At 41.0% G+C, this 21,394-nt stretch overlaps 1 protein-coding gene across 1 annotated transcript in view; it reads right to left on the bottom strand.

Moving 5' to 3' along the window:
* Positions 1-17,421, bottom strand: part of pdgfrb (platelet-derived growth factor receptor, beta polypeptide) — a 28,041-nt gene extending 10,620 nt beyond the window's left edge. The window contains exons 1-8 of the mRNA XM_031751013.2: positions 16,807-17,421; positions 5,759-5,833; positions 4,837-5,154; positions 4,327-4,584; positions 4,048-4,178; positions 3,492-3,657; positions 1,459-1,639; positions 83-198 (exon numbers count right to left, since the gene is read on the bottom strand). Of these exons, the coding sequence (XP_031606873.2) occupies positions 83-198; positions 1,459-1,639; positions 3,492-3,657; positions 4,048-4,178; positions 4,327-4,584; positions 4,837-5,154; positions 5,759-5,807 (1,219 nt within the window). The 5' untranslated portion in view covers positions 5,808-5,833; positions 16,807-17,421. The remainder of the gene's footprint in view (positions 1-82; positions 199-1,458; positions 1,640-3,491; positions 3,658-4,047; positions 4,179-4,326; positions 4,585-4,836; positions 5,155-5,758; positions 5,834-16,806) is intronic.
* Positions 17,422-21,394: the final 3,973 nt, after the last annotated feature.

Genomic DNA, 21,394 nt, shown 5'->3' on the forward strand with positions numbered 1-21,394 from the left:
GTCCAAAAAATATAAAACACCACACAAAACCCCACAGCACACAAAACACCTGGGAAAAATTTAGCTTAAAAAAAAGGCTCACCTTGGACCTCCAGGTCAAAGGTCATTTCCTTTGTGTCATCTCCGTTGGTAACAAGGACAGTGTAGAGGCCCTTCTGGTCTGTCCTCACCCTCACCAAGGTGAGGACACTGACATAACTGAGGTACAAGAAATTCATTTAAAAAAAAATAGAATATATACAATTTCCTTTTCTTCCAGTACTGAAAATGTTGACTATTTGTCTGGAGAAATGTAAATCAAAGCTGACTGGCAAAAGGTTACAAATTTAATTAAATCTACTTTGACAAGTGACAAAACACTCTAAAAATACTCTAAAAAAAATCTGTGACGCTGTTTAAAATGTAAATAAAAACAAAATGCAATGATTCATATGTAAAATAATTTTTTAAAAATTTTACTTTTATGTAAAAAAATAGTAAATGTAAATATTTCTTATGTTTTCCATGTTCTGTTGTGAATAAAATGTGGTTATATGAAATTTCTAAATAACTGAATTCTGTTTGTATTTACATTTCATACAGTGTTCCAGCTTTTGTGGAAATGGGGCTGAACACTAAATGAACTGTTCTTTAGATATGAGAGCAGACAAACTAATTTCTAAAGTCTTCAAGAGACTTTGTGAGATATGAAAATATTAAGAAGCACCCGGGTTAATAACACTGTGCACAAGGACTGTTTTAAATAAAATATCTAGTAACTCTTAGAAACTCTGTGATGGCACCAGCTGATGTGTTTACACTACACTATAGTGGAATGAAGCGTTCTGTTTATGATGTTTGACTTTTTTTAAACTTGTTTTTTCTTTTTAAACTTTTTTTAAACACAAAAGAAGATGTAATGTTTATGATGTACCCCATTATCGGGGAGCATGACAGTTTGTGTTGTACATAGCTCTCAGCGTGGAGGTGGTGATTTTGCCTCTCTATTTGTGAACTACTAGAGAAAATACAGTCTTCACTTGATGTTTCTCTTTCTTATTTATTATACGGCGGAGACTTCATGGAGCTCGTTAACATGGGTTGTTTCTACCTATCATCATCCCTGTGGTTGATATTTCACTTAGATATTTAATGTGTGTTGGCAGGAATGTGAAAACACGGCCTTCAAATTTAAGCTTTATTTGACATCCGTTTGAAAGACACAACTCAGTGAGTTGTGACAAGCATTTGGTGTTTATGGTTCCTGTGTGATGAACGATGGCGTCCAGCCCTCCAGAGGGTATCATGTTTCTCTCTGTGGAGACCCTTATCTAGTGATGATTGACAGGAGCAGACTGACCTGTGGAGGCTGTCGCCCTATCATCGGTCCTGTGCTAATTGTTTAAATGTATCAAGGCCGTGGACGTGTTTGGGTGCTTTGTGGTATGTGTGAAACTAAATACTGGTTGGATGTTCTACCTTATTTCATGCTCTTGTCTTGTGGTGATGATTTTGTCTCCCTGGATGGTGGCGCCATCCTTGGTCCAGTAAACCTGTGGGGGAGGGTACGCCTCCATCGCCACTCTCAGCTCCACGTTCTCTTGTAGCTTGACTGAAATGTTTCGTTGCTGAGGAGGTTTGATGTCCACAAAGCCGTTTTCTAACAAGAAAAAGAGCAACGTATATATGCAATGCACTAAATGTAGCAAATTATCTTATCTTATCTATAGTACTGTGAAAAAGTCTGCTGCCACCGCCCATTTCTTTACATTTTCCTAGGAAAATAGAAAACACATGTAGTGACTTAGTGATGCATGTGCAAACATTCCTAGAGATACAGCTAGTATTCTTCAGGAATAGTTCTCTCAGACTACTTAATGAACATTCAAGGTTCTTCTTTAGATATTGGCGCCTTCAACTGTATCAACTGTATTTTACAGATGGCTGTAGACTCTCACTGCTTAAGACCCGTTGCCACTGATTTTCAGTCAAGTTTCTGTGTAATTTGGCATACCCGAGTCTTTTCCTCATTACCTTTCCTTAGGATTGGCTTCTACCACTGAGACCATTTCTAATGAAGCTTCAGAGAACAATAGATGGATCAAATAAAGGCAAAGATGCATCTCTCAGATCCTGCTTCAGATCTTTGTTGGATTGTTTTCCTATTTCTTAAAGGCATGACTTTCAGGTCCTGTTCATCTGCTCTAGGTTATTTTTTAGTCCTGTGACTTCTTTTATTCTTCTCTTATTCAGGTTTCCTCAAATTTTTTAAGGACATGCTGCACATCCTGCTGAGGTATTCCCAGTTTTTGCACCTTGTTGGTGCAAAAATACTATTTTATGTCTGTCAAACTGTGTTATCTTTGGCATTTTTCATAGCTTTAACCAAAAAATGGTAGCAACAACAACAACAACAACATCAGGATGATGCTTCAAAATACAATTTAAAATTATACTGATAATGAGTTGAAAAGCAGCCAGTATCGAAATAAAAACTTCTTCATTTTCATCTTAAGGAAGCCTGGAAAACTATTACTCAAGACCACTTTATAAGAAATCTGAAGCGAGTCTGTCTCCTTGGAAGCAAATATAAGGAAATAAGAGGAGGCTCAAGACTTTTGCACAATACCTACTCTCCACTCCACTGATAGTTTTGCAACCAAAGATTTTGTCCATGAGAGCCGTGAGACTGAACCAAAACAACAAATCTGCAGGGCAGACAATAAAAAGAAAAGTCCTAAAAGATACTTTCAAGTTTCATATAGCTGGGCACTGCTTTTCCCTGTGTTTCTATTCAGGCTGCTTTTCTTGGTCTAAGGCTTTTTGATGTGACCATTTCTCTGTACAAAACCATTCATTAAGCTGCTTCTGTACTGCTGCTCTTCGTTCTTGAACCTCTGTGGTCAGACACTATGCGTCTTTTCCACTGAGATGTCCAGTGTCCACCATTAAACTGTCCTGGCCTCCTGTTTCTACTAAACATGGAGCTTCAAACTATTCAAAGCTTGTATAAATATAACACACCTCAGTGCAGGTGGAATAAGCATTAACTGACCTATACTGCATGCTTGACGGTCAGGAGACAGAGCATTAAGAGAAGTACCATATGATGAATCCCGCTTACCTTAGCAGCTAAGATGCTGACTTACTGTTAACATTTGAAGTCAAACCCCAGTTACATAAACACTGTGAGTCTAAATATAAAGTTGCTGTACCCACTGATTTACAGCTCTGTTTCTCAATGTATCACTCGAGGGATCCACACCGTGTCAAAAGTTTATTTCACACTTTGAAGAGAAACAAACAGAAGTGATCTTCATTTCCTTTAAAAGTAACTCCTCTCCCACCGTAACATCCAGAGGTTGACATAATAAGCAGTCTTTCCTATGTCAGCAAAATGTAATAATAATCTGCACAGAATCAGTTTGTTTTACTTTTGTGTCTATGTCTTTGTGTGTGTGTGGGATGAAGGTGGGACAAAGGTGGGGGTGTGCAAGGGGGTTTTATCTTACCAAGCACAGTGATGTTGACGCTGGCAGAGGCGCTCTGGTCTTGTATACCCTCATGGACGTGGCAGACATATTTTCCACTGTGGTCCACCGTGGCCTGGGAGAAGATGAGGCAGGAGCGCATGCTCGTGGGGGACAGGACATCAGTCAGTGGCTCGTAGAAGTCAAGCTTAGAGACAAGTACAAGAATAAGATGTGATGTTTTAATATGAATTTATTGAAATCAGACTTTCAGCTTTTATTTTTGAAGTCAGACTTATTAGGAAAAGCTGCAAGTTAGTTTTGAAAAATGTTCTAATGCAGCCATGAAAATAAAACTTCATCATCAACGATAAAACAGAGACAGTTCAGCTTCACTGTTATCCAAACAAGGACCTACAGAGACCCAGTTATTACAACACCAGCCTAACGTGAGCTGTGAGTAAAGTTTCACAGCAGAATAAAAACTATGAGGTGTGTCTCTACATCTTGATATAATTTGGGCTTGGTCAAGAGGCCTTCGAGTGATCACAAAGGGAAAACGGAACAATAGTGCTTGTTCTGCTCCACTCCTACTCACCCCTCTGTTGGGAATATCCCAAGAAAAATTCACCAACTCCACTCCGTGCACTGTGCAGTTTACTGTCAGTGGTTCACCCTGCTTCAGGACCGTCTTCGAAGCATTGATGTAGGCGTCAATGGCCTCTGGGACTGGGACGAGAAGAGAAAACACAAGGGAGAAGTAAAAAGGGTGTGGTAATGTAATTTAACTAAACAATAATGTCTGCACTAAGGCTGATCAAGTTATTAAGTTGGAAAGAACTATTTCTCCAACAAGCTCTTCAACCTGAACACCTACCCACAATGCTGATGACATAGAAGTCCTGAGACTCTCTCTCTTCCCCGTTCAGCTCTCCCCGACACACGTAATTCCTGTCCTCCACCGGCGCCTTGTAGCCCTCACTAGGAACATACACCCCACTTACGGGTATGTCAGTGTCCCTCTCGTGCAAGGTGACAGTGATTTTTGGATTGGTGACCACACAGGGGATGGTGCTTTCTTCACTGGTCTTTGTTACCATGCCGTGAGAGCTCTCTATGAACCACACGTCAGGATCTGCAGACAGACACATTTTTTATGACAAAAAATATTTTTCTATTGATTTACTGCGTCTTCCTCAAAGAACTTCCTGGAGGTTTTTAACCTTACTCTTCTTCAGAGCGCTTTCAAAATCACAGTGTTTTCAGAAGCTCTTTATTTACATGCAGCATGGAACTTAGACAGTTTTTTTTTCAATTGTACTGCACAGTTAGCTTTGCAAACTCTGAATCAGGAAGGTAAACCAAAGGTAAGCAAACCAGGCCCCACCTGGGACAAACACAGCCACCTCCTCTGTGTCTCGAGTGCGCTGATCAACGCACTGATACACGCCTGTGTGCTTCCAGCTCACATTGAACAATGTCAGAACGCTGGATGTGGCTCCGCTTTGCACGATCTCGTAGCTCCGGTGACCCGGTTTAGATGGTTCCAGCTGAAAGTACGGCACGTCGTCCATCTTAAACTTCCACGTGGTCTCCCCTGAGCCGCTGCAGGTAAGGGTAAGAGAGGAGCCCTTGGCCAGAACAAACTCTTTGTCGCCGGGCGTGATCTCCAGGCAGCGCAGCTCAGTGCAGAAACACAGCAGAGCTGCAGTTTGCACAGCAAGACAAAAAAAGGTCAGGATGGAGGTCACAGAGACTGCAGCAGGAGGTGAAAGGTTAAATCAACAGTGTTAGTCAGATCCTGCGCTATCTTTAAATGATGAAGGATGTGAGTTGTCTGCAGCAATTTAGTGGGAGGGCGATGACGCCTTGTCACTGATAAATACATTTAAATTGAAAGAGGTGAGTGAATGCATCAGTTGTGTTGTGAAATCCCACAGCTAATAAATCACAGAAGAAGTCGCTGTATTCTTTAAACATTCTGAACACAATGATTTCATACCTACTTAATAAAACCTGAAACATGCTGTCCCAATAATCCTAACCACATGTCTTGCAAATTTAATAAGATATATGTTATAACCCATTCAATTATATCCAATTTTTATATTAAATTATTATATTAGATATCCAAATCATATTAACTGTGATTTGTTATAAAAGAGTCCCAGTCGTGCAGTATCTATTTCCCCTAATTATAAAATACTCCATCCAAACTTAGCTTCAAGCTTCTTGCTTCCCTGCAAATCACTTTTGCTTCTTCTTACAGAGTTTTACTTTTTGTTGCTGAAGTAAAATTTAGGCCTCACCTGTAAATGTGACTGTCAGGTGGAGCGGGGATGCTGTCACCTTCCTCATCACGGAGGCCTTCAAGTCACGTCGTTCTGCAAAAAGAAAAAACAACAAGAGCGATCCTTTTCAGAAATATTTTGCCTAAACAGTCAAGTGAAAATGAACACAACAGCAAAATTCTGTTTTGTATTCGCACCAATTAAGACACAACTTGAACAGACTTAACATCTGTCCATATGAGGATGAGCTTCATATCATGATGGATTGGTTCCTGCTCTCGCAGGCTCCACAAGGTCAGGTTAAGTGAGAAAATAAATCACATTGCGTGTCAGAACAAACTGTGTCAAATGAAAGAGAATGACACCAAACTATGCTCTTCTCCCACTAAATGGAAACAAAAAGTATTGAGTTTGTTATCAGGCTGCTTTCTTTAATAGCAACTGGCCCTCACAGAGAAACTGAGGTACCGATGCAACTCGAGGTATTTGATGCCTCGCTGCACCAGGACAGAGCAACAATGTCTGGCTCTTTTTGTTCCCGGTTCACCAGCATTCTGCCCGCTAACAAACGGGTCACTGTGTGCGGCTTTGCAACGCGCTCGCTGGCAACAATGCTGCGTCCGAGCTATTCCACAGCCATGCTGAGCCATTAATTGGTTTTGCTAAAAACAAAAGTAAAAATGAGGGCAGTCACAAAAGCTGCTGACAAAGGAGTGCACTTGGAGTTTTGAAAGGTTGCTATGGTTTGGCATTACTAATAGGGTATCGTGTTGTACACCAAAGCAATGTCAGCATCAATGGATTCAGCACTTACGGGGGTCAAAGTTGACCCATGCTTACCATCATCAAGACTGTTATCAAAGACCTTGAAGTTCTAATTGTACAGCATAGTGAGAGGCCAAAGGAAAGCGGGGAGGGGTGGTTTGCTGTTATGTTTAGGATAGGGGTTAAGGCCTGCAGCACACAGGCGTCTGGAAACAGTTAAGGATGGATCACAGGCCTATATGAGGGTGGGAAAAAGAGAGGGCGGAAGACTGATTCTTGGGAAGAGCGAGGGTGGAGAAGGAAGAGAGGGAGTGAGCCAATGGAAAAATTGTGAAATGCATCTCGAGAAATCGCTCCCCAATTTAACATTTTTATAAGATAATGCACACCAATTGTACCACCTCTATTTTAAGAAACTGGGCCATTTTCCTGCATTACATAATAGAACACATGTTTTGAAGATTACATCTCTCCATCTAATCACGAACAAAAAGGCTTCACGCTTCATTCATCAACTGAATATCTTTGGCAAGACCTCCTTTGCTGTATCCATCGAGCTGTACAAAGTTACTAAAGGTGGTGTTTTCTGGTATAAACAAGACGACAGAGCTGATCAGTTTGATAGTGGTGGGGAAGCACAAAAAGTTCTGTGACTAACCCAAGGACATTTACTCAAACCAGATACATGTTGTCTCTCTAAATTAACTGCCTCTGGTACTTCCGCTCCCAAAACGAAAAGCTCACAGCTCTTGAGTTGCTCCAAAAACATGACTGGTCCATTTCCTCCCCTGCCTCCTGCTTCCAATAAAAAAGGGTGAAGGAGAAACAGACAGAGAGAGCAAGACCGAGCGAAAGTAATGTTATGTTTTTATTGTGTCGTAGTTCATTCACATGTGCACGTAAACATTCTTAGTGGCACATAATGGATGCTGGATGCATATAATGTACACACAGACACATGCTGTACAACAGTCCTGTCATACACACAACTTACACACACACACAAACAGACCTCTCCCGCCTTTTCCCCTTTTTGTCACTGATTTGGGTGTACAGTTCACGTTCCCACAGAAAAACTGAAACTTTCCCAGGGCTGTTGATACACTGGGGACCCTGCTGGTGATGACGGCAGAAGAGGAGGGGTCACCTCATCCCTGGAGGCCCCGGCAACATGCGGCAAGGTCCGGTTCACCGAGGAAGCCATACATCAGCACTCTACAAGTACTAGTAACCTCAGTGTCAATGATGGCGACAACAACCAAACGCAGAGATGCCAAAGGCATGTGTCTTTTGGCAGTATGAAAACAAAACAGTCTGTGACTGGCTGCTGATGATATGTTTCCTAAAACAAGTCAAAGTGGTACATTAAGGGCTACTGCAGGATGTGAATTCACATCTAAAAATCAAACAACAGAGATCATGCTGAGATTAACAAGAGTCGAGGTGTTTTCATTAGGCTTGAGAAGGGACAGAAAAACAATGTTTGGTTGTTCCAACACTGGTTGATGGGCATTGGGACAACATGACCAGAGAACACCGAGAGGGAAAAGCTACTTTCAGCTGCCCCCATACTCAATGGAGTCACTACAGTGGGTGTTTGATCGGTTAAAGTTCTTACGCTGGATCCTCTTCCTGAACCTTTTTGTGCTTTCTTCCAGGTTCAAACCAATTATCGTTTGGTTGTTAAGCAAACGTGTAAACCACTACACTGTGGAGCCACTGACCTCAAAGTGGGATGTGCTCTCAAGGATCATGGCCCAAAGGAGTCAGTTATATAGGAGTTAGGAGAGTGAACATTACCACAGGAGGGATACTTTTAACACTGAGATTAATGCTCATCTTTGTCTTGGTCAGATCTTTGTGTGAGACGGGAACAAACAGTGTTATGAAGCCTTAAAAGGGTCAGGCCACTAGTGAATCTGCCAAGAATGCTTGGCAACCTTTCAGAGAATTTAATAAAGCACTTGGTAACAGTTTGATCCCTGAACCACAGGACAGCTCTTTGTCTGCACCACAGAGACAACAGAGTCATTTACAGTAAGAAAGGTCCATAAGCTAAGTGAAGGGCTTCTCAATCTGAGAATTAGAACGTGTAGAAGAAGGATCTGGAAAGCATTTTTGTAACCCAGATGTTTATTGGTGTCTTTTGAATCTTTGAAATGGTGTACTGCATTCCTGTAGTAATCTTGGAGGTCTGGAAAAAACAACAACAACAACAAAAAAAACAAAAACAAAAAACCACAAGTGATGTTTGTGTTAGTGATGGCATAGTAATCACAATGGGGGATAAATTCTTATCACTCTGCATGAGGTTTCCCACAGATGCTTGGGAATTTGGTGGCTGATTGACCCTTCCCAGTTTTCATAAACAATCCTGCTACACTCAAAGTGTCACCAGCTAATGAGGAAGAATGCTAAAGTCAACCTCCTCGGGATGCACACAGCCCACGCTCAGCCTCAGGATTCAGCTAAGTGTGTAAACGCCAGTCCCCAGCACCCCGTAATCCCACTCCAGGGATTATCTATATATACTGTAGCTCCATGTTTCAGTTAAACATCTGGCAATGATAAAGCAGTCCTCGATGAGGTGGGAACGACTGTCAGAACCACATTTGCAGCAAACTGTTTGCTTGAGTGTCTCCCAAGCGGGGGTAAGCTTGCACTTGGAAAAAAGGGAGGGGGGGGAAAGTGTAATCTCTAACAAAAGAGAAGGATTTTTGAAAAGCCTCCCAAAGTGCAGCTGGAAGGCTCCGACTTCCTGTTGTGGTCTTGTGTGGGTGTTAACCAAATGTGTGTCATGGACACAGCAGACCATCACAACCACCAATCCAAATAGGCTCAGAAACAACAATCAGTAGAAATCTAACAGCAATAAGACTTCTACAAGGAGGAAAAAAAACATCTTTGATTCACAAGCATCACAGACGAAAGATGTAAACTCACCACCAGATATGAAAAACAACAGAAAAACAGCAACAAAACAATGACAGGCAAGAATAGACCAATTAAACCAATGACAAAGCATGACAAACCATTAACACACCACAAAAAAACTGCACACATCACCAGACCAGACAGTGGGATAAACAGCAAAGGGAGCACGCAAACATACGGAATATACCTTATGGGTAAAACCACATCAAAGAAGGGAGTGAGCCAGCAGAAGGTGCACACACGCAGACTTGCATCACAGACTGTGATGTTTACTCTGCTGAAGTGCCCAGCAAGCCACCATACAAAAAAAACAAACTTCTCCAATTTAGCAGTCACATCTTTCCAATGAAAACAATTATAGCTCAGAATGTGAACTATTGCTGACAATCAAGATTTTTATAGGGCATGCAGTGTATCATTAGACTATCTACAGGGCAGAATAAATGTACATGCCACATTTGTCTTTTTTAGTTTTTGTTTTTAGAAGGATGCGACGTTTTCCTGACGTATCTCTGAACAGCAGGACTTGGCAAGCTCTGTGGGAAAAAACTGACCCAGTGATTCTTTGTTAAAATAAACCTCCATTTTTATCACTCATCTTGAACTGATCATCCCCCCTGAGGAAAACCTTCTGGTCTCTCTGCAGCAGACCCATGATGCACTGTTCCCACCCCAGGCGGCCTCAGTGTCCATCAACTCCAATAACTCCAGTATCACTAATGCACACTTTGTGCATTACAGGAGCTGTAAAAATGATAGCACAGTGAAGCCCTATGAAAGGTTCGGCTACAATCTCATACAACTGATTTTTATCAGGAACTGCTTTTGGAGATTGTGTGAAACTTCATACTTTTTGATTTACAAATACAACCGCAATGGAAGTTTTTGGCATTTAAAGTAACATTAATTAATGTTATTGGCAACCAGGGACCAGCAGAAAAAAAGCAGCTAGGCACAAGCAGCAAGGATGTCCTTACGTAAAAGAAAATAAGTACAGTGCAAGATATCCTAAGACACAAATTAAAATGCTACAAAAATACAACAAATTTTTTTTTTCTCAATTTCTAGTGAAATGTGCATCTTCTATCTACATTTTGCGAATAAAAGAAGTCTACAGAGGTCGCATTATGCTATCAAAAATAAATGTTTAAGTTCACATGAAGTAGCAGCAAAAATATTATATTTAAACTCTGAGATCATCTTCTAGCAAAAAAAGAAAATAAGAAAAAAAAAAGATATTGTAATGCTACAGGCATTAGATCAAGAGTCAAATTACCAAAAAAGGAAATGAGACTCTTCTTTCAGGGATCACAGAGGACACTGACCACCAGGGTATCTGGTGAGATGACCTGCTCTTAACTGGGAGGAGAGTCCTCATGTCTCAGAAAGCACTTGAAAAAATACCATAACATGCTTAAAAGTGACATACTGGTGATATTAGAATGACAAAGAGAATAATTTGGCCTGTAATCAGTGATTCCCTTCAACTACGGGAACCCGTCTCTCTATTCATTGCCAAGACTCTTCACTGAACGGCTTCAAGTTGTCTGATCTGTACTTGGTGAGAAGTGCACGTTGATCAAACATACTGGCCGTGACTCATTGCATTCACTCAGCTATTCCAGAAGTGTTTCATTCATGCACTGCACCCCTGAACTCCAATCCAATCCAGTTTTATTCATACAGCACTTTGTACATTACACCAAAACACCATACAGCTAATTCTCAACCTAATATGGGCAAAGATGATTCCAGGAAAAAAAGCACAGTTGCCTCTGGTATTCAGTTTAATCTTAGGGACTCCACAAATCTCAACGACCTTGATGTGAAATGTGAAGTCAATAGCTCAGCCATATAAGTTGGTGCTGATTTTAAACAAATAAAACTGTTAAAAGAATCCTAAAGCGACTGGGGAGTCAGTGGAAGGCGGCTTGGTGGAAAAGGCGCTGCTCTTTATAAGTATTTGATTAAAGATTAGCAGCAGCATTTTGACAATTGTGCAAATAAAGTGTTGTTAAGGCTAGTGTAACTCTTCAAACGAGTTGTAAAAGGCATGAATACGATGTTCCAAAATTTAACTGATAAGATTTCACCTTGGATAAAAGCCTCTGTGAGAGAATTCATCTCCTTATCTAGTTTAAGATCAGACTCAGGTTTGACACTTAAGGTTGGTTATTGTGGGTTTTACATATGGCACGAGTCCAAGAGAGGATCAGCACAATCACCACTGGGTCTGAACACAATAGCCTTAGTTTTACTTTCACTGAAATAAAAAAAAAAATAAGCATATCGATGCTTTGATGTCCTGATATCATTTATTTTTACTTAAATGTAAATTTGCAGATCATCTGCATAAAAATGATACGAGAATCAGACCATACATTGAAAAAACTTTACCTTATCATTCCCCAGGTTAAAGTCCATATAATCTCCTTCTGAGTCCACGTGTGAATAAAGCAGTTTTACTGCCCGGAAAATTTGCACACCCTCCCCCTGCACCAACTCAGCCTTGGCAGAAAGCTTAGAGCACACAGGGAGCAGCTCTTAAACATTGGTCTGAATCAGGGTCACTTTCTTTAAAGATATAACTGCACTTTTTGAGTGTCCTTCCAGTTGATCTCATCTATCTAATTTGAGCATCTTTAACAAACTAAACAAATGTAATCTCTAACCTCTCACTCACTGATGATCTAACAGTTGCCATTTGCCAATAATGCACATGTCATACCCCACATGTCTTTCCACTTCAGAGCCTTTGGTGTCATGATGCATTTTCATGCCAGCCAAGTTGTATAAAGGGCATTTTTTTGTGTTTTTGTGGTCATGACTAAAAAGGTTTCTTCAGATGTGTGACTCACTTGTTCTGACCTCAATGTGGGTTTCACTATTATGCAGCAGGACACTATTAGAAAACTGTTAGACTATTAGAAAAGTCTCTGCCGGACAAAAAGTGTTTGTACGCTGAAACTTAAAAAGCTACAGCTGCACCGAAACCATCTCAAGTTTGCATTATCAGCACTGAAAAATCTGCCTACTACTCTGCCTGTAACAGGTTTCCTTCTGTTCGGTATTTGGACACAGTGCTTGTGAGGTCTTATCACAGAAACCAAAGTAACTCTATACTCATGCTGAGGCAACATATGTTTGGGAGACTGCGGATTTTGGTTCAGTGCCTTTTAAACAGAGTTGTAAATGCTGTGTGTAGTGGCAGTCGGGGGAGATGTAAAGAGCTTCTGTGTGAAACCCATGGATGTAGAATGACAGCCTTAGATGTGGCTAGCGTTTGAGATCAATTTAATGACTTTTCAGGAACCGAAATGAAGGAAAAAGGGATTACGAGTTACAAACTTAAGCAACCTCTGTCATTGAAGTCAGTTTTCCTCTTTCAAATCAGCTGGATGTGATTTTGTCACTGCCAGTCAACTCAATAAAATTGCTCATAGGGTATACAGATACATGCAGCTCATGCAGATACATTTGCTGGCATAAGCGACACAACATCCTTCAAAGATTTTCCTCCAAAAACGTCTCCACCCATGTTCATTGTGGTACCCTCCTTTTTTGCTGCACGATATGAGACCCCCTGCCTCATGAGAAATGAAGTACGCCTACACACACTTCCAGTCCCTGCACTCCCTTCCAAAAAGAAAGAAATTGAAACAGCTGAATACAATTAGGACTGACTGACTTTAAATTCCATCTGTTTACCTAAAAAAGCCCAAGGAGACGGGAAAGGAAGAATAACAGTCACAGGGAATTTCATTTTAGTGGATAACTTATGCTATTTGTGCATAAATTCTGTAATTTTAACTGATCTGCAGTTTCCCACATTTTGTGTCTTCCTTTCAGTGAAGCTAAACTGTGCAGATTAACTCAACAAAATGCTCCTTCATTTTTAACTGTGCAAAATATTCTTATCTCACAAAAGACTGTTTTCCTTTATCCTCCTTTCTCACTGCACTGTATCACCATTTCCAACATGTTTTTGTTGGAAAGAGGACAGAACAAACTCCAGGGAGAAAGCCTGGTGCTTTAAACGAATCTGATGGAGACCAAAACTTCCTGTTGAAAGTAAGCCTGTATTAATCCTTATGCAATAAATCCAGAGAGGAACTCATAATAACACCTTACTAATGTTACACTCATACAAGGTTGGACACAGCTGTCAAGTCATTTACTTGAGTAAAGGCAGGAAAAATCAATAAAAAAAGACCACATTATAAGTCAAAGTCCTACACTTTAAATAAAAGCTCAATATTTTGTGAAATAAATATATTTCATCTTTTGCAAAGAGTTCAGTGAAAACATTAATGCAACTCTGGGGCTACTGAGTAGCTTAGCTTAGCACATAGACTGAAAACAAGGGAAAGATGTAGTGGACCTTTCTCATCAATTTCTTGGTTTTACACTTATTTAAGCTTTATTTATCTTTTTTTACACTATCTTTTTTGTAATATTGTAGTTTTGCATTTAAAGTGTATTGTGGTTTTATGTAAATGAATGATATAAATTTTGTTTTCGCACAAGCCCAACAAGAGCCAAGGGTTGGAAATTAGCCATAGGTATAAACTGTGTGCAGTGCATCAGTCCCATGCTCTATATTGGACTTATTTCAAACTCCATTTAGTTACATAAATAAATAAAAAATATTTATTTCACAAATTCATCAAAAGATACAACATGCTCATTTGTGAAGGGCTGTTATTTCCCTTTAGCGACAACTCAACAGCTGTTATTAGATCCTAATTAAAATGTTACCAAATATTGATCTGAGGAAACCTGGAACGCGACTGGGTGTTTATTTGTTAACAAAAACATTTTTTAATCAGTGACAATATTTTTTTAAATAGCAAACTAAAATGTACCTATACAGGTATAGCATAATTACTATCAAGAAGTTACAGTACATGCAATGAGTATACAACAAGAGAAGTACTAAATGAGGAAGTAGTCTCCTAATAGTCTTCTAGTAATTTTCTGCACTGTATCCACATTGCAATGTCTTTTTCTTTGCGTGATTATGACACCTTTCTTTGCGATTTTAGGCTTATCCCCTTCTAAAAGTTTGTTATTGTGCGACGAGAGTATATATATAATAAATCAAATGAATGTTTCCTCAATGAACAAACTCACTTCCTGTCTTAAGATGAGATGCAGCTGCCTGACAGCTCTGTGTGAGTGGGAGGGAAACAATGAGGGGGGAGGCCAGATGGACAGGCAGCCATACAGGATGCTTTACTGCAGCACCACTTAGTGCTTTTCATTAAAACTGTGTGACTCAAGTATAAAGTCTAAGCACAGTATGAAAGAACCAGCGACGTACAAAGAGGCACTAGACTGATAGTGTTAAGAAAAGCAACAGCTCATTCAAAAAATATTGGTGGTGGATAATGAGTAAGCCAATGAGTGTCCACCAGGGGATGAGTCAGAGTTTGCTCTGTGAATCTGAAAAATGAACCAATCCGTGTCACGATAACATGATGTGAGAGTGTGTAAGTATTTTAACTCAGTGTTTCCTCTATAAACAAGTTTTTTCAGATGAGGGTTGCTCAACTTTGAGTTGAAATCACAGAGGATAAATGAAACGAGGACAGAATGGGATCAGTATTTTTCAAAAGTTGTTGTTGAACTCAAAATGTTACATATCTGCACATGTGAGTTAAATCAGACTCCTGGCATGTTTTCTGCATGGTCATAATGTGAAGCACATTTGCTCAAAGCTGCTGGCATGCAGAAAGCCTAGAGAGCCAGGAAACAGCTGATGTCGACGGATTAGGTCTGGGCCAGGGGGAATGGAGCCGGCTGGGCTGCACTGCATCGGGGCCGGAGAGGAGCACTCCGCTGGAGTACATACCAGCAGCCTGACGCAAGACAGGAAAATCCCCACATGTCAGAGTCGAAATTAAACTAAGTTTTGCAAATCTTACAATAAAGATTTGTCACAGCAGATTTAGTGTTTTATAAGTTGGTGCTGTGAAAGTAGAAACTGAATTTAAAACTATGAAACGAATGCAATGCAGTCTATCACCATTGATGGTAAAAGTATGACATGCATGCAGTCTTCCAGCGGTTCATCTACAAAAACAATGCCAGACAGTGCCCGGAGTGAAACATCCACAGAGCCAGAGAAGATCAAAAACTTCAAAAGGACACTCCTGTCTGTAGAGGAGGAGAAGAGCATCCACAAAACACATGCCAACAACATTTTGATTACAGCAGATGCTAATTCAAATGGTTTCATGTCAAAAAGGTCCCCTGTATGCAGAAGATGGATGTGCAGCTACCCAACCCAACAACTTAAATACTAAAGCAACCATACACAACAGTCAGGCGGGAAGGCTTTCAGGTGCAAAACACGTGTTGGAAAAGACATGTATGCCACATGTGTCACAGCCATGAAATGGCTCACAGTGCTATAATATAACTCACTCCAGCTACTAAAATCTTCTGATGAACAGGAAGCAATGATTCAACTGATTGTTTATGTCGGCTCAACTCGGGATTCTTGAGATGAGACCAGATTGATTTTACGAGATATTTACATTATAAAAGGGAGACTGAGTCATAAAGTATAAATTTAAGGTGGTATGTGTTAACACTTAAAGGGAATTCCTCCAAAGAGGATGCTGTTGACAGTGATAGACGCTGGGTCTGATATCGGTTCACAGCCATGGCTCTTCAATGAGCTTCTCCATGAATCAATGCAGAGAAGATTGAAAAGGGAGGAAAGTGACCGATGGTTTGGTGGTGAGGACCGCCACTCTGGGTGACTGAAGAGGGCTGTACAAACAAGCCCTTTAGCAGGGAAGCACAAAGTGGAGAGCGTACAAACAGCTTGTACTATAAACCCTACTGTGTTTGTGTGTACGCTAGACCCCGGGACACCTTGTCAAATGCATTCTGTTAGTGGGAAAATAAACAATGTTAAAGTTGTCCAATGTGAAAGTGTCAAACAGTTGCTGTGTACAGAGATGCAAGCCATCACTATGTTGATGTTTGAACAGGTTGCTTACGCTCTTTCACGCAGCGTTGCAATGGCTGTTGTGTACACACACACACAAGTATGTGGGTAACGAACACCAGCAAGAGACAGCAACAACATCACGAAGACCTACAGGTTGTTCTCTTGTCAAATCAAATCAGATTTTTTGTTTAAAAAACCTATACGATACTTGGGTCCAGTGTTCAGGATGAGGTGCGTCTGTGTCAGATGGCTGTGAAACTCAATCTGTCACAGTGGGCTTCCCATACAGGATAAGTGAATTTTCACCACTTTGTACGGCCCTTTTTTACTTCTGCCAGCAGATGTGGAGCAGCTGTAACTTATACTAAAATACTTGACGGTGACAGAGAAGTATGATTCTTACCTTCAGACGAACCCCAGAAGCGCAGAAGAATCTTTCCTCTTTGACCAAGAAGGTTGTCGGCCAGCAGAAGGAAATTGGAGAGACTTCCAGTGAGATGTCTCTACAGGGGCTGCTGCTTCAAATGTATAGATCCCTCTGATGTTCACTCTGAGGTTAATCTCTGCTGTCCCAGGAGTCCGTTGGAGGAGGTACTGCAGTGAGCCTGGCTGTTTGTTTAGTCAAATCACATCACCACGAGTGTCTCTCTCTCTCTCTCTCCACTCTCACACTCAGAAAGAGTGTTCTAAGAAAAAAAACGTTCCCCACAGAAACATGCACACACACGCACACACAAACTGTGCACACTCCACCCCTGACAGATCCACACTAAGCAGAGCGTCAGTGTCCACCCCTGCTGAAGCTGAGAGAGAGCAGGACGAGGGAGAGGAGGGAGGGAGCAGTGAAACAGAGCTGAAGCAGAAAGCAAGAAGTTTCTAACAGAGTGACGAAACTTCAAAATACAAATCCAGTTCTGCTTGTTGTTCTAAGGTAGAGGCTCAGAGGTCTGAGCCGGAGCGATTTGTTTATGAATGGAGTGGAGGTGAACTGAGACAGTCTCTATTGGCAACGGCAATCTGGACCGCATCTAACCCCCTCCATAAAACAACAAACACAATAAAAAGGAGGAGAAAGAGTGAGAGAGTGAGTGAGTGGTCCAGCCAGGAGAAAAAAAAAAAGGTTTTGGCAGCGCTGATTGCACCCTGCTTTGGAAACAAACATGGAAGTCTCAGTTTCTCAGGAAAAATAACTTCCCTTATATAATCACACTCTTAAAAACAGGTATAAAAGTGGTTAAAGGGGACTTTAGTGAACTAGCTTTGTTTTTTTACATCTCTTTTTATATCATATTTTTTTTCAAGTGTTTTCTTTTTCCCCTGCATGAAATAACTCAACACCTCCCACCATCCTCACCCCCTTCTTTCTCCTTTTTTTCCCTGGCCTTTTATCCTCTCTTTTATAAACACAAGCAAAACCATGTAAATATGTCTGCTCTCAATACTAGCTTTCTTCCTAATTCAATCCTTTCCCAGGATATGAGAGGATGATCTGAGATTCGCAACGCAGCACTGCAGCTGAATAAAGACCTGTTCTATCTAACAAGCAGGTCGGGACAGACGGGGGGCGGAGGGGAACAGGAGCTAAATTGGAAACTAACATGTTCTCCTCTAATTGAGAGGGCAAATCTAAAAGACCTGCTCGCACTAATTAGAGTGCCAGCAAGCCCCCTCCAGTTATTAGATAGGAGGGGAGCAACACCACACAGGGACAGTTCCTCCTTTTACATCTTTCTAATTCTACCTATGTAATTAGCACCTACTTGCAATAAACCTGCTCTAAATCCACTTATTTGAACTCTTGAATCTATTTGTAGGCGTTTCATTGCTTGTAATGTCAATAAAACTGTAGACCCAAAAGATAAAAAGGCAGTAATACAGCAATAACGTGCTCGTCAGTCACGTATGTAAACACTCATGCACACACAACTCTTTATCAGCATGAGATAAGACACGAACTCTGTCGAAACACCCGCAGAAATTCACCGATAATAACAGGATGCTAGAATCTTAGGGGGTCTTTTCATTTTATTATCACATGTAATTTTAGCATCTTGATACAATGCAGTGCTGAAGAGAGTCCACAACGGGATGTCTATTGCTCTATATATGGCAGCACTCCTTGTTTACCCCCACAGAGTGGAGCAGCTCTTAACAAGTGGGATTCCAAAATATTCTGCCTCAACAATACTGAGTCTCTTCAGCCTGTCAGCAGCTAACAAGAAGTTTCTATCACTGCTGATCTGAATTAGTGTTATAGCTGGAGTGCAAAGCAGTGCAAACAGGCTCTACGGTTGTTTTCCTGCTGGGTTTCAGGAAAAGGTAAAAGTTACAGTGCTGTGTTTGTCAAGCACAGGCCATTATAGAGGTACAAGAGTTGACAAAGACCTGTAGAGGCAGGCAGCATGTATACTTAAGTCTAGACCTGGAGCTGAACCTGCTGCACCTCTGATAGATGAAGACTGAGGGAAATGTTTGAACTACAGCTGCCTCCATTTTAAGTTGTCCCGATAAAGGATATATGACTTTGGGGCACCTTAAAGCTTGATTTCGGCAATGTGATCTGGGACTGAATCTGAAAATGAACCACAATATAAGAAGACATTCAAAATAGAAAACAGCAAAAATCAAGAAGAAGCAATACAACATAAAACATCATCATAACAGCATCATCACATGTGAGCTGATGTTTATTTGCAGGGCTTTTATTAGAGCAGGCTTCCAGTTGCCTTTGTTGCTCCACACCACACACAACAACTCCTGTCAGGTCTCAGCAACCTACTGAAATGGGGAAGGCTAGCTGTATTGGTCAACCTCCCCTTACGCCATTTCCTGAACCCTTTACTCCACCCCTCCACCCACCCCACTGCAGCTGATCTGCAAACTACACCCCGCCTCAAACACACATCCATCCACTTTCTTCTCCTTATCCAGTTTGGGGTCTTAGGGGCTCTGGAGCCTGTCCTAGCTAACATACGCCAAAAGGCGACATACAACTTGGTGAAGATGCTATCACTCGCTAAGACACGGAAACAGACAGCTCACATTCACACCTAAAGCCAGTTTAGAATCACCAGTTAACATAACATGCATGACTTTAGATTGTGGAACCCACAGAGAACCCATGCAACCACAGGAAAACCTACAAACTCCACACAGAAAGGCCCCAGCTGGGTGGTGGATTCAAACCCAGAACCTCCTTCCGTGAAGCAACATTGTTAACAACCACACTGAAATGGTTAATCCATTAATCAACTAGTTTATTGTAAGACTCAGCAACTACTTTAAAAACTAAACCAAAAACAGAAAACCTTCCATGGTTCCAGCTTCTCCAGTGCAAAGAGTTTGTGCTTGTCTTTGCCAAATGTTGTGATCAATTTACAAATATTTAGTTTAGGGCTACTGTTCAAATGGAACGATTTGTTTGATCTGGTGCTTCAAGAACTAGTTATGGGAATGAATGAGATTAAATGCTGAACTGGAGGAGAAATGAGAGAAATTGCATCCGCGCCCTCTCTACACTCACATCTTAGTGTGATTTTGTTGCATGGTGTCTAACGCATTGTCGAAAAAGAGAAGGCAAAGTGGGACAGACAACAGAGCAACAATGCATTTGCTATCTGTTTTGCATTTAGGGAGAGGCTTAAATTTAAACTAAATATATAACTAACCACGATGCTACTGTAAAGGGTAAAACATTCCCTAAACCAGCTCTCTTTTTGGAGCGCTGAAAATTTTGAATAGATCAAAAAAGGAAACAGGCATCTTAAGGTCAAACAGATTTAAACTAAATCTCTAAATATGGGATTATAACTATACAGTAATGGAAATGTTTAGGGTTTATCAAGGTCAAACTTTACTTTGTACATTAAGACATACCCTCATAAGTGCTTTAACCACATTTGTTTATTTTCAGGCAAGCTGGTTCGCATTGTGGTCGCCATCAATGTATTTCAAGCGTTGGATGATATGTTTTCATGTTTATGTTGCAATTTCCTTAATGTTCAGGCCACTTCCATTAACATCAGCCAGCTTCCTGCTAACAGCTGATAGGCACTGTAGCTGAGAATGATTATCTTGATATTGACATGAATCTTTTATGATAGTTCAATATAGATGAGCTCATGCACGAGCTTGATAAGTGCAATATATAGGATAAGGCACGGTGTCAGCTGAAGATGGAAAGAATAAAACGCTAACAGCGAGAATGATGATGATGAATTAACTGTGTGGATCTTTTTAACAACAGGTCAGTTGTATGACTGAACTTGAAAGACTCCAAACCTGGAAGGTTATCTGCTATTACTCAGCTTTTTGCTGCCCTCATATGGATGTTTTGAGCCATGACATAGCAGGGAGCAAAGCAACTTTGCTTTTGCTTGACCTGTGTCCCTATTAAGAGCCTCGGTGTTACTTTTGACAGTGCTTTTAAATTTGACAAATAAATCAGCTCCGTAGTCAAGGGATCTTCTTATCACCTACGGATTTTAGCTAAAGTCAAGTCCTACCTGTGCAGGAACGATCTAGAAAGGGTGGTCCATGCTTTTATTACTTCACGGCTGGACTATTGTAACTCCCTTTATGCTGGTTTAGATCGTTCCTGTTTGCATCGCCTCCAACTGGTGCAGAACGCTGCTGCTCGCATGCTGACCGGTTCCAAAAAGAGAGACCACGTCACTCCGGTCCTCTGCTCTCTCCACTGGCTCCCAGTTGCTTTTAGGATTGATTTTAAAATTTTACTGCTGGTTTTTAAGGTTCTTAACGGTACTGCACCTCCTTACCTGGCAGAGCTTCTTAGCATTTACTGCCCCAGGAGATCTTTGAGGTCAGCAGACTTGATGCTTTTAGATGTTCCCAGGTACAGATTAAAGACTAGGGGAGAGAGGGCTTTTGCTGTGGCTGCACCCAGACTGTGGAACAGTCTACCCCCTCACATCAGATTCTCCACAAGCCTAGGAACTTTTAAAACTGCTCTTAAAACTCACCTCTTTTCA

The sequence above is a fragment of the Oreochromis aureus genome, linkage group 2 (assembly GCF_013358895.1).
Source record: "Oreochromis aureus strain Israel breed Guangdong linkage group 2, ZZ_aureus, whole genome shotgun sequence".
NCBI classification, from domain to species: Eukaryota; Metazoa; Chordata; class Actinopteri; order Cichliformes; family Cichlidae; genus Oreochromis; species Oreochromis aureus.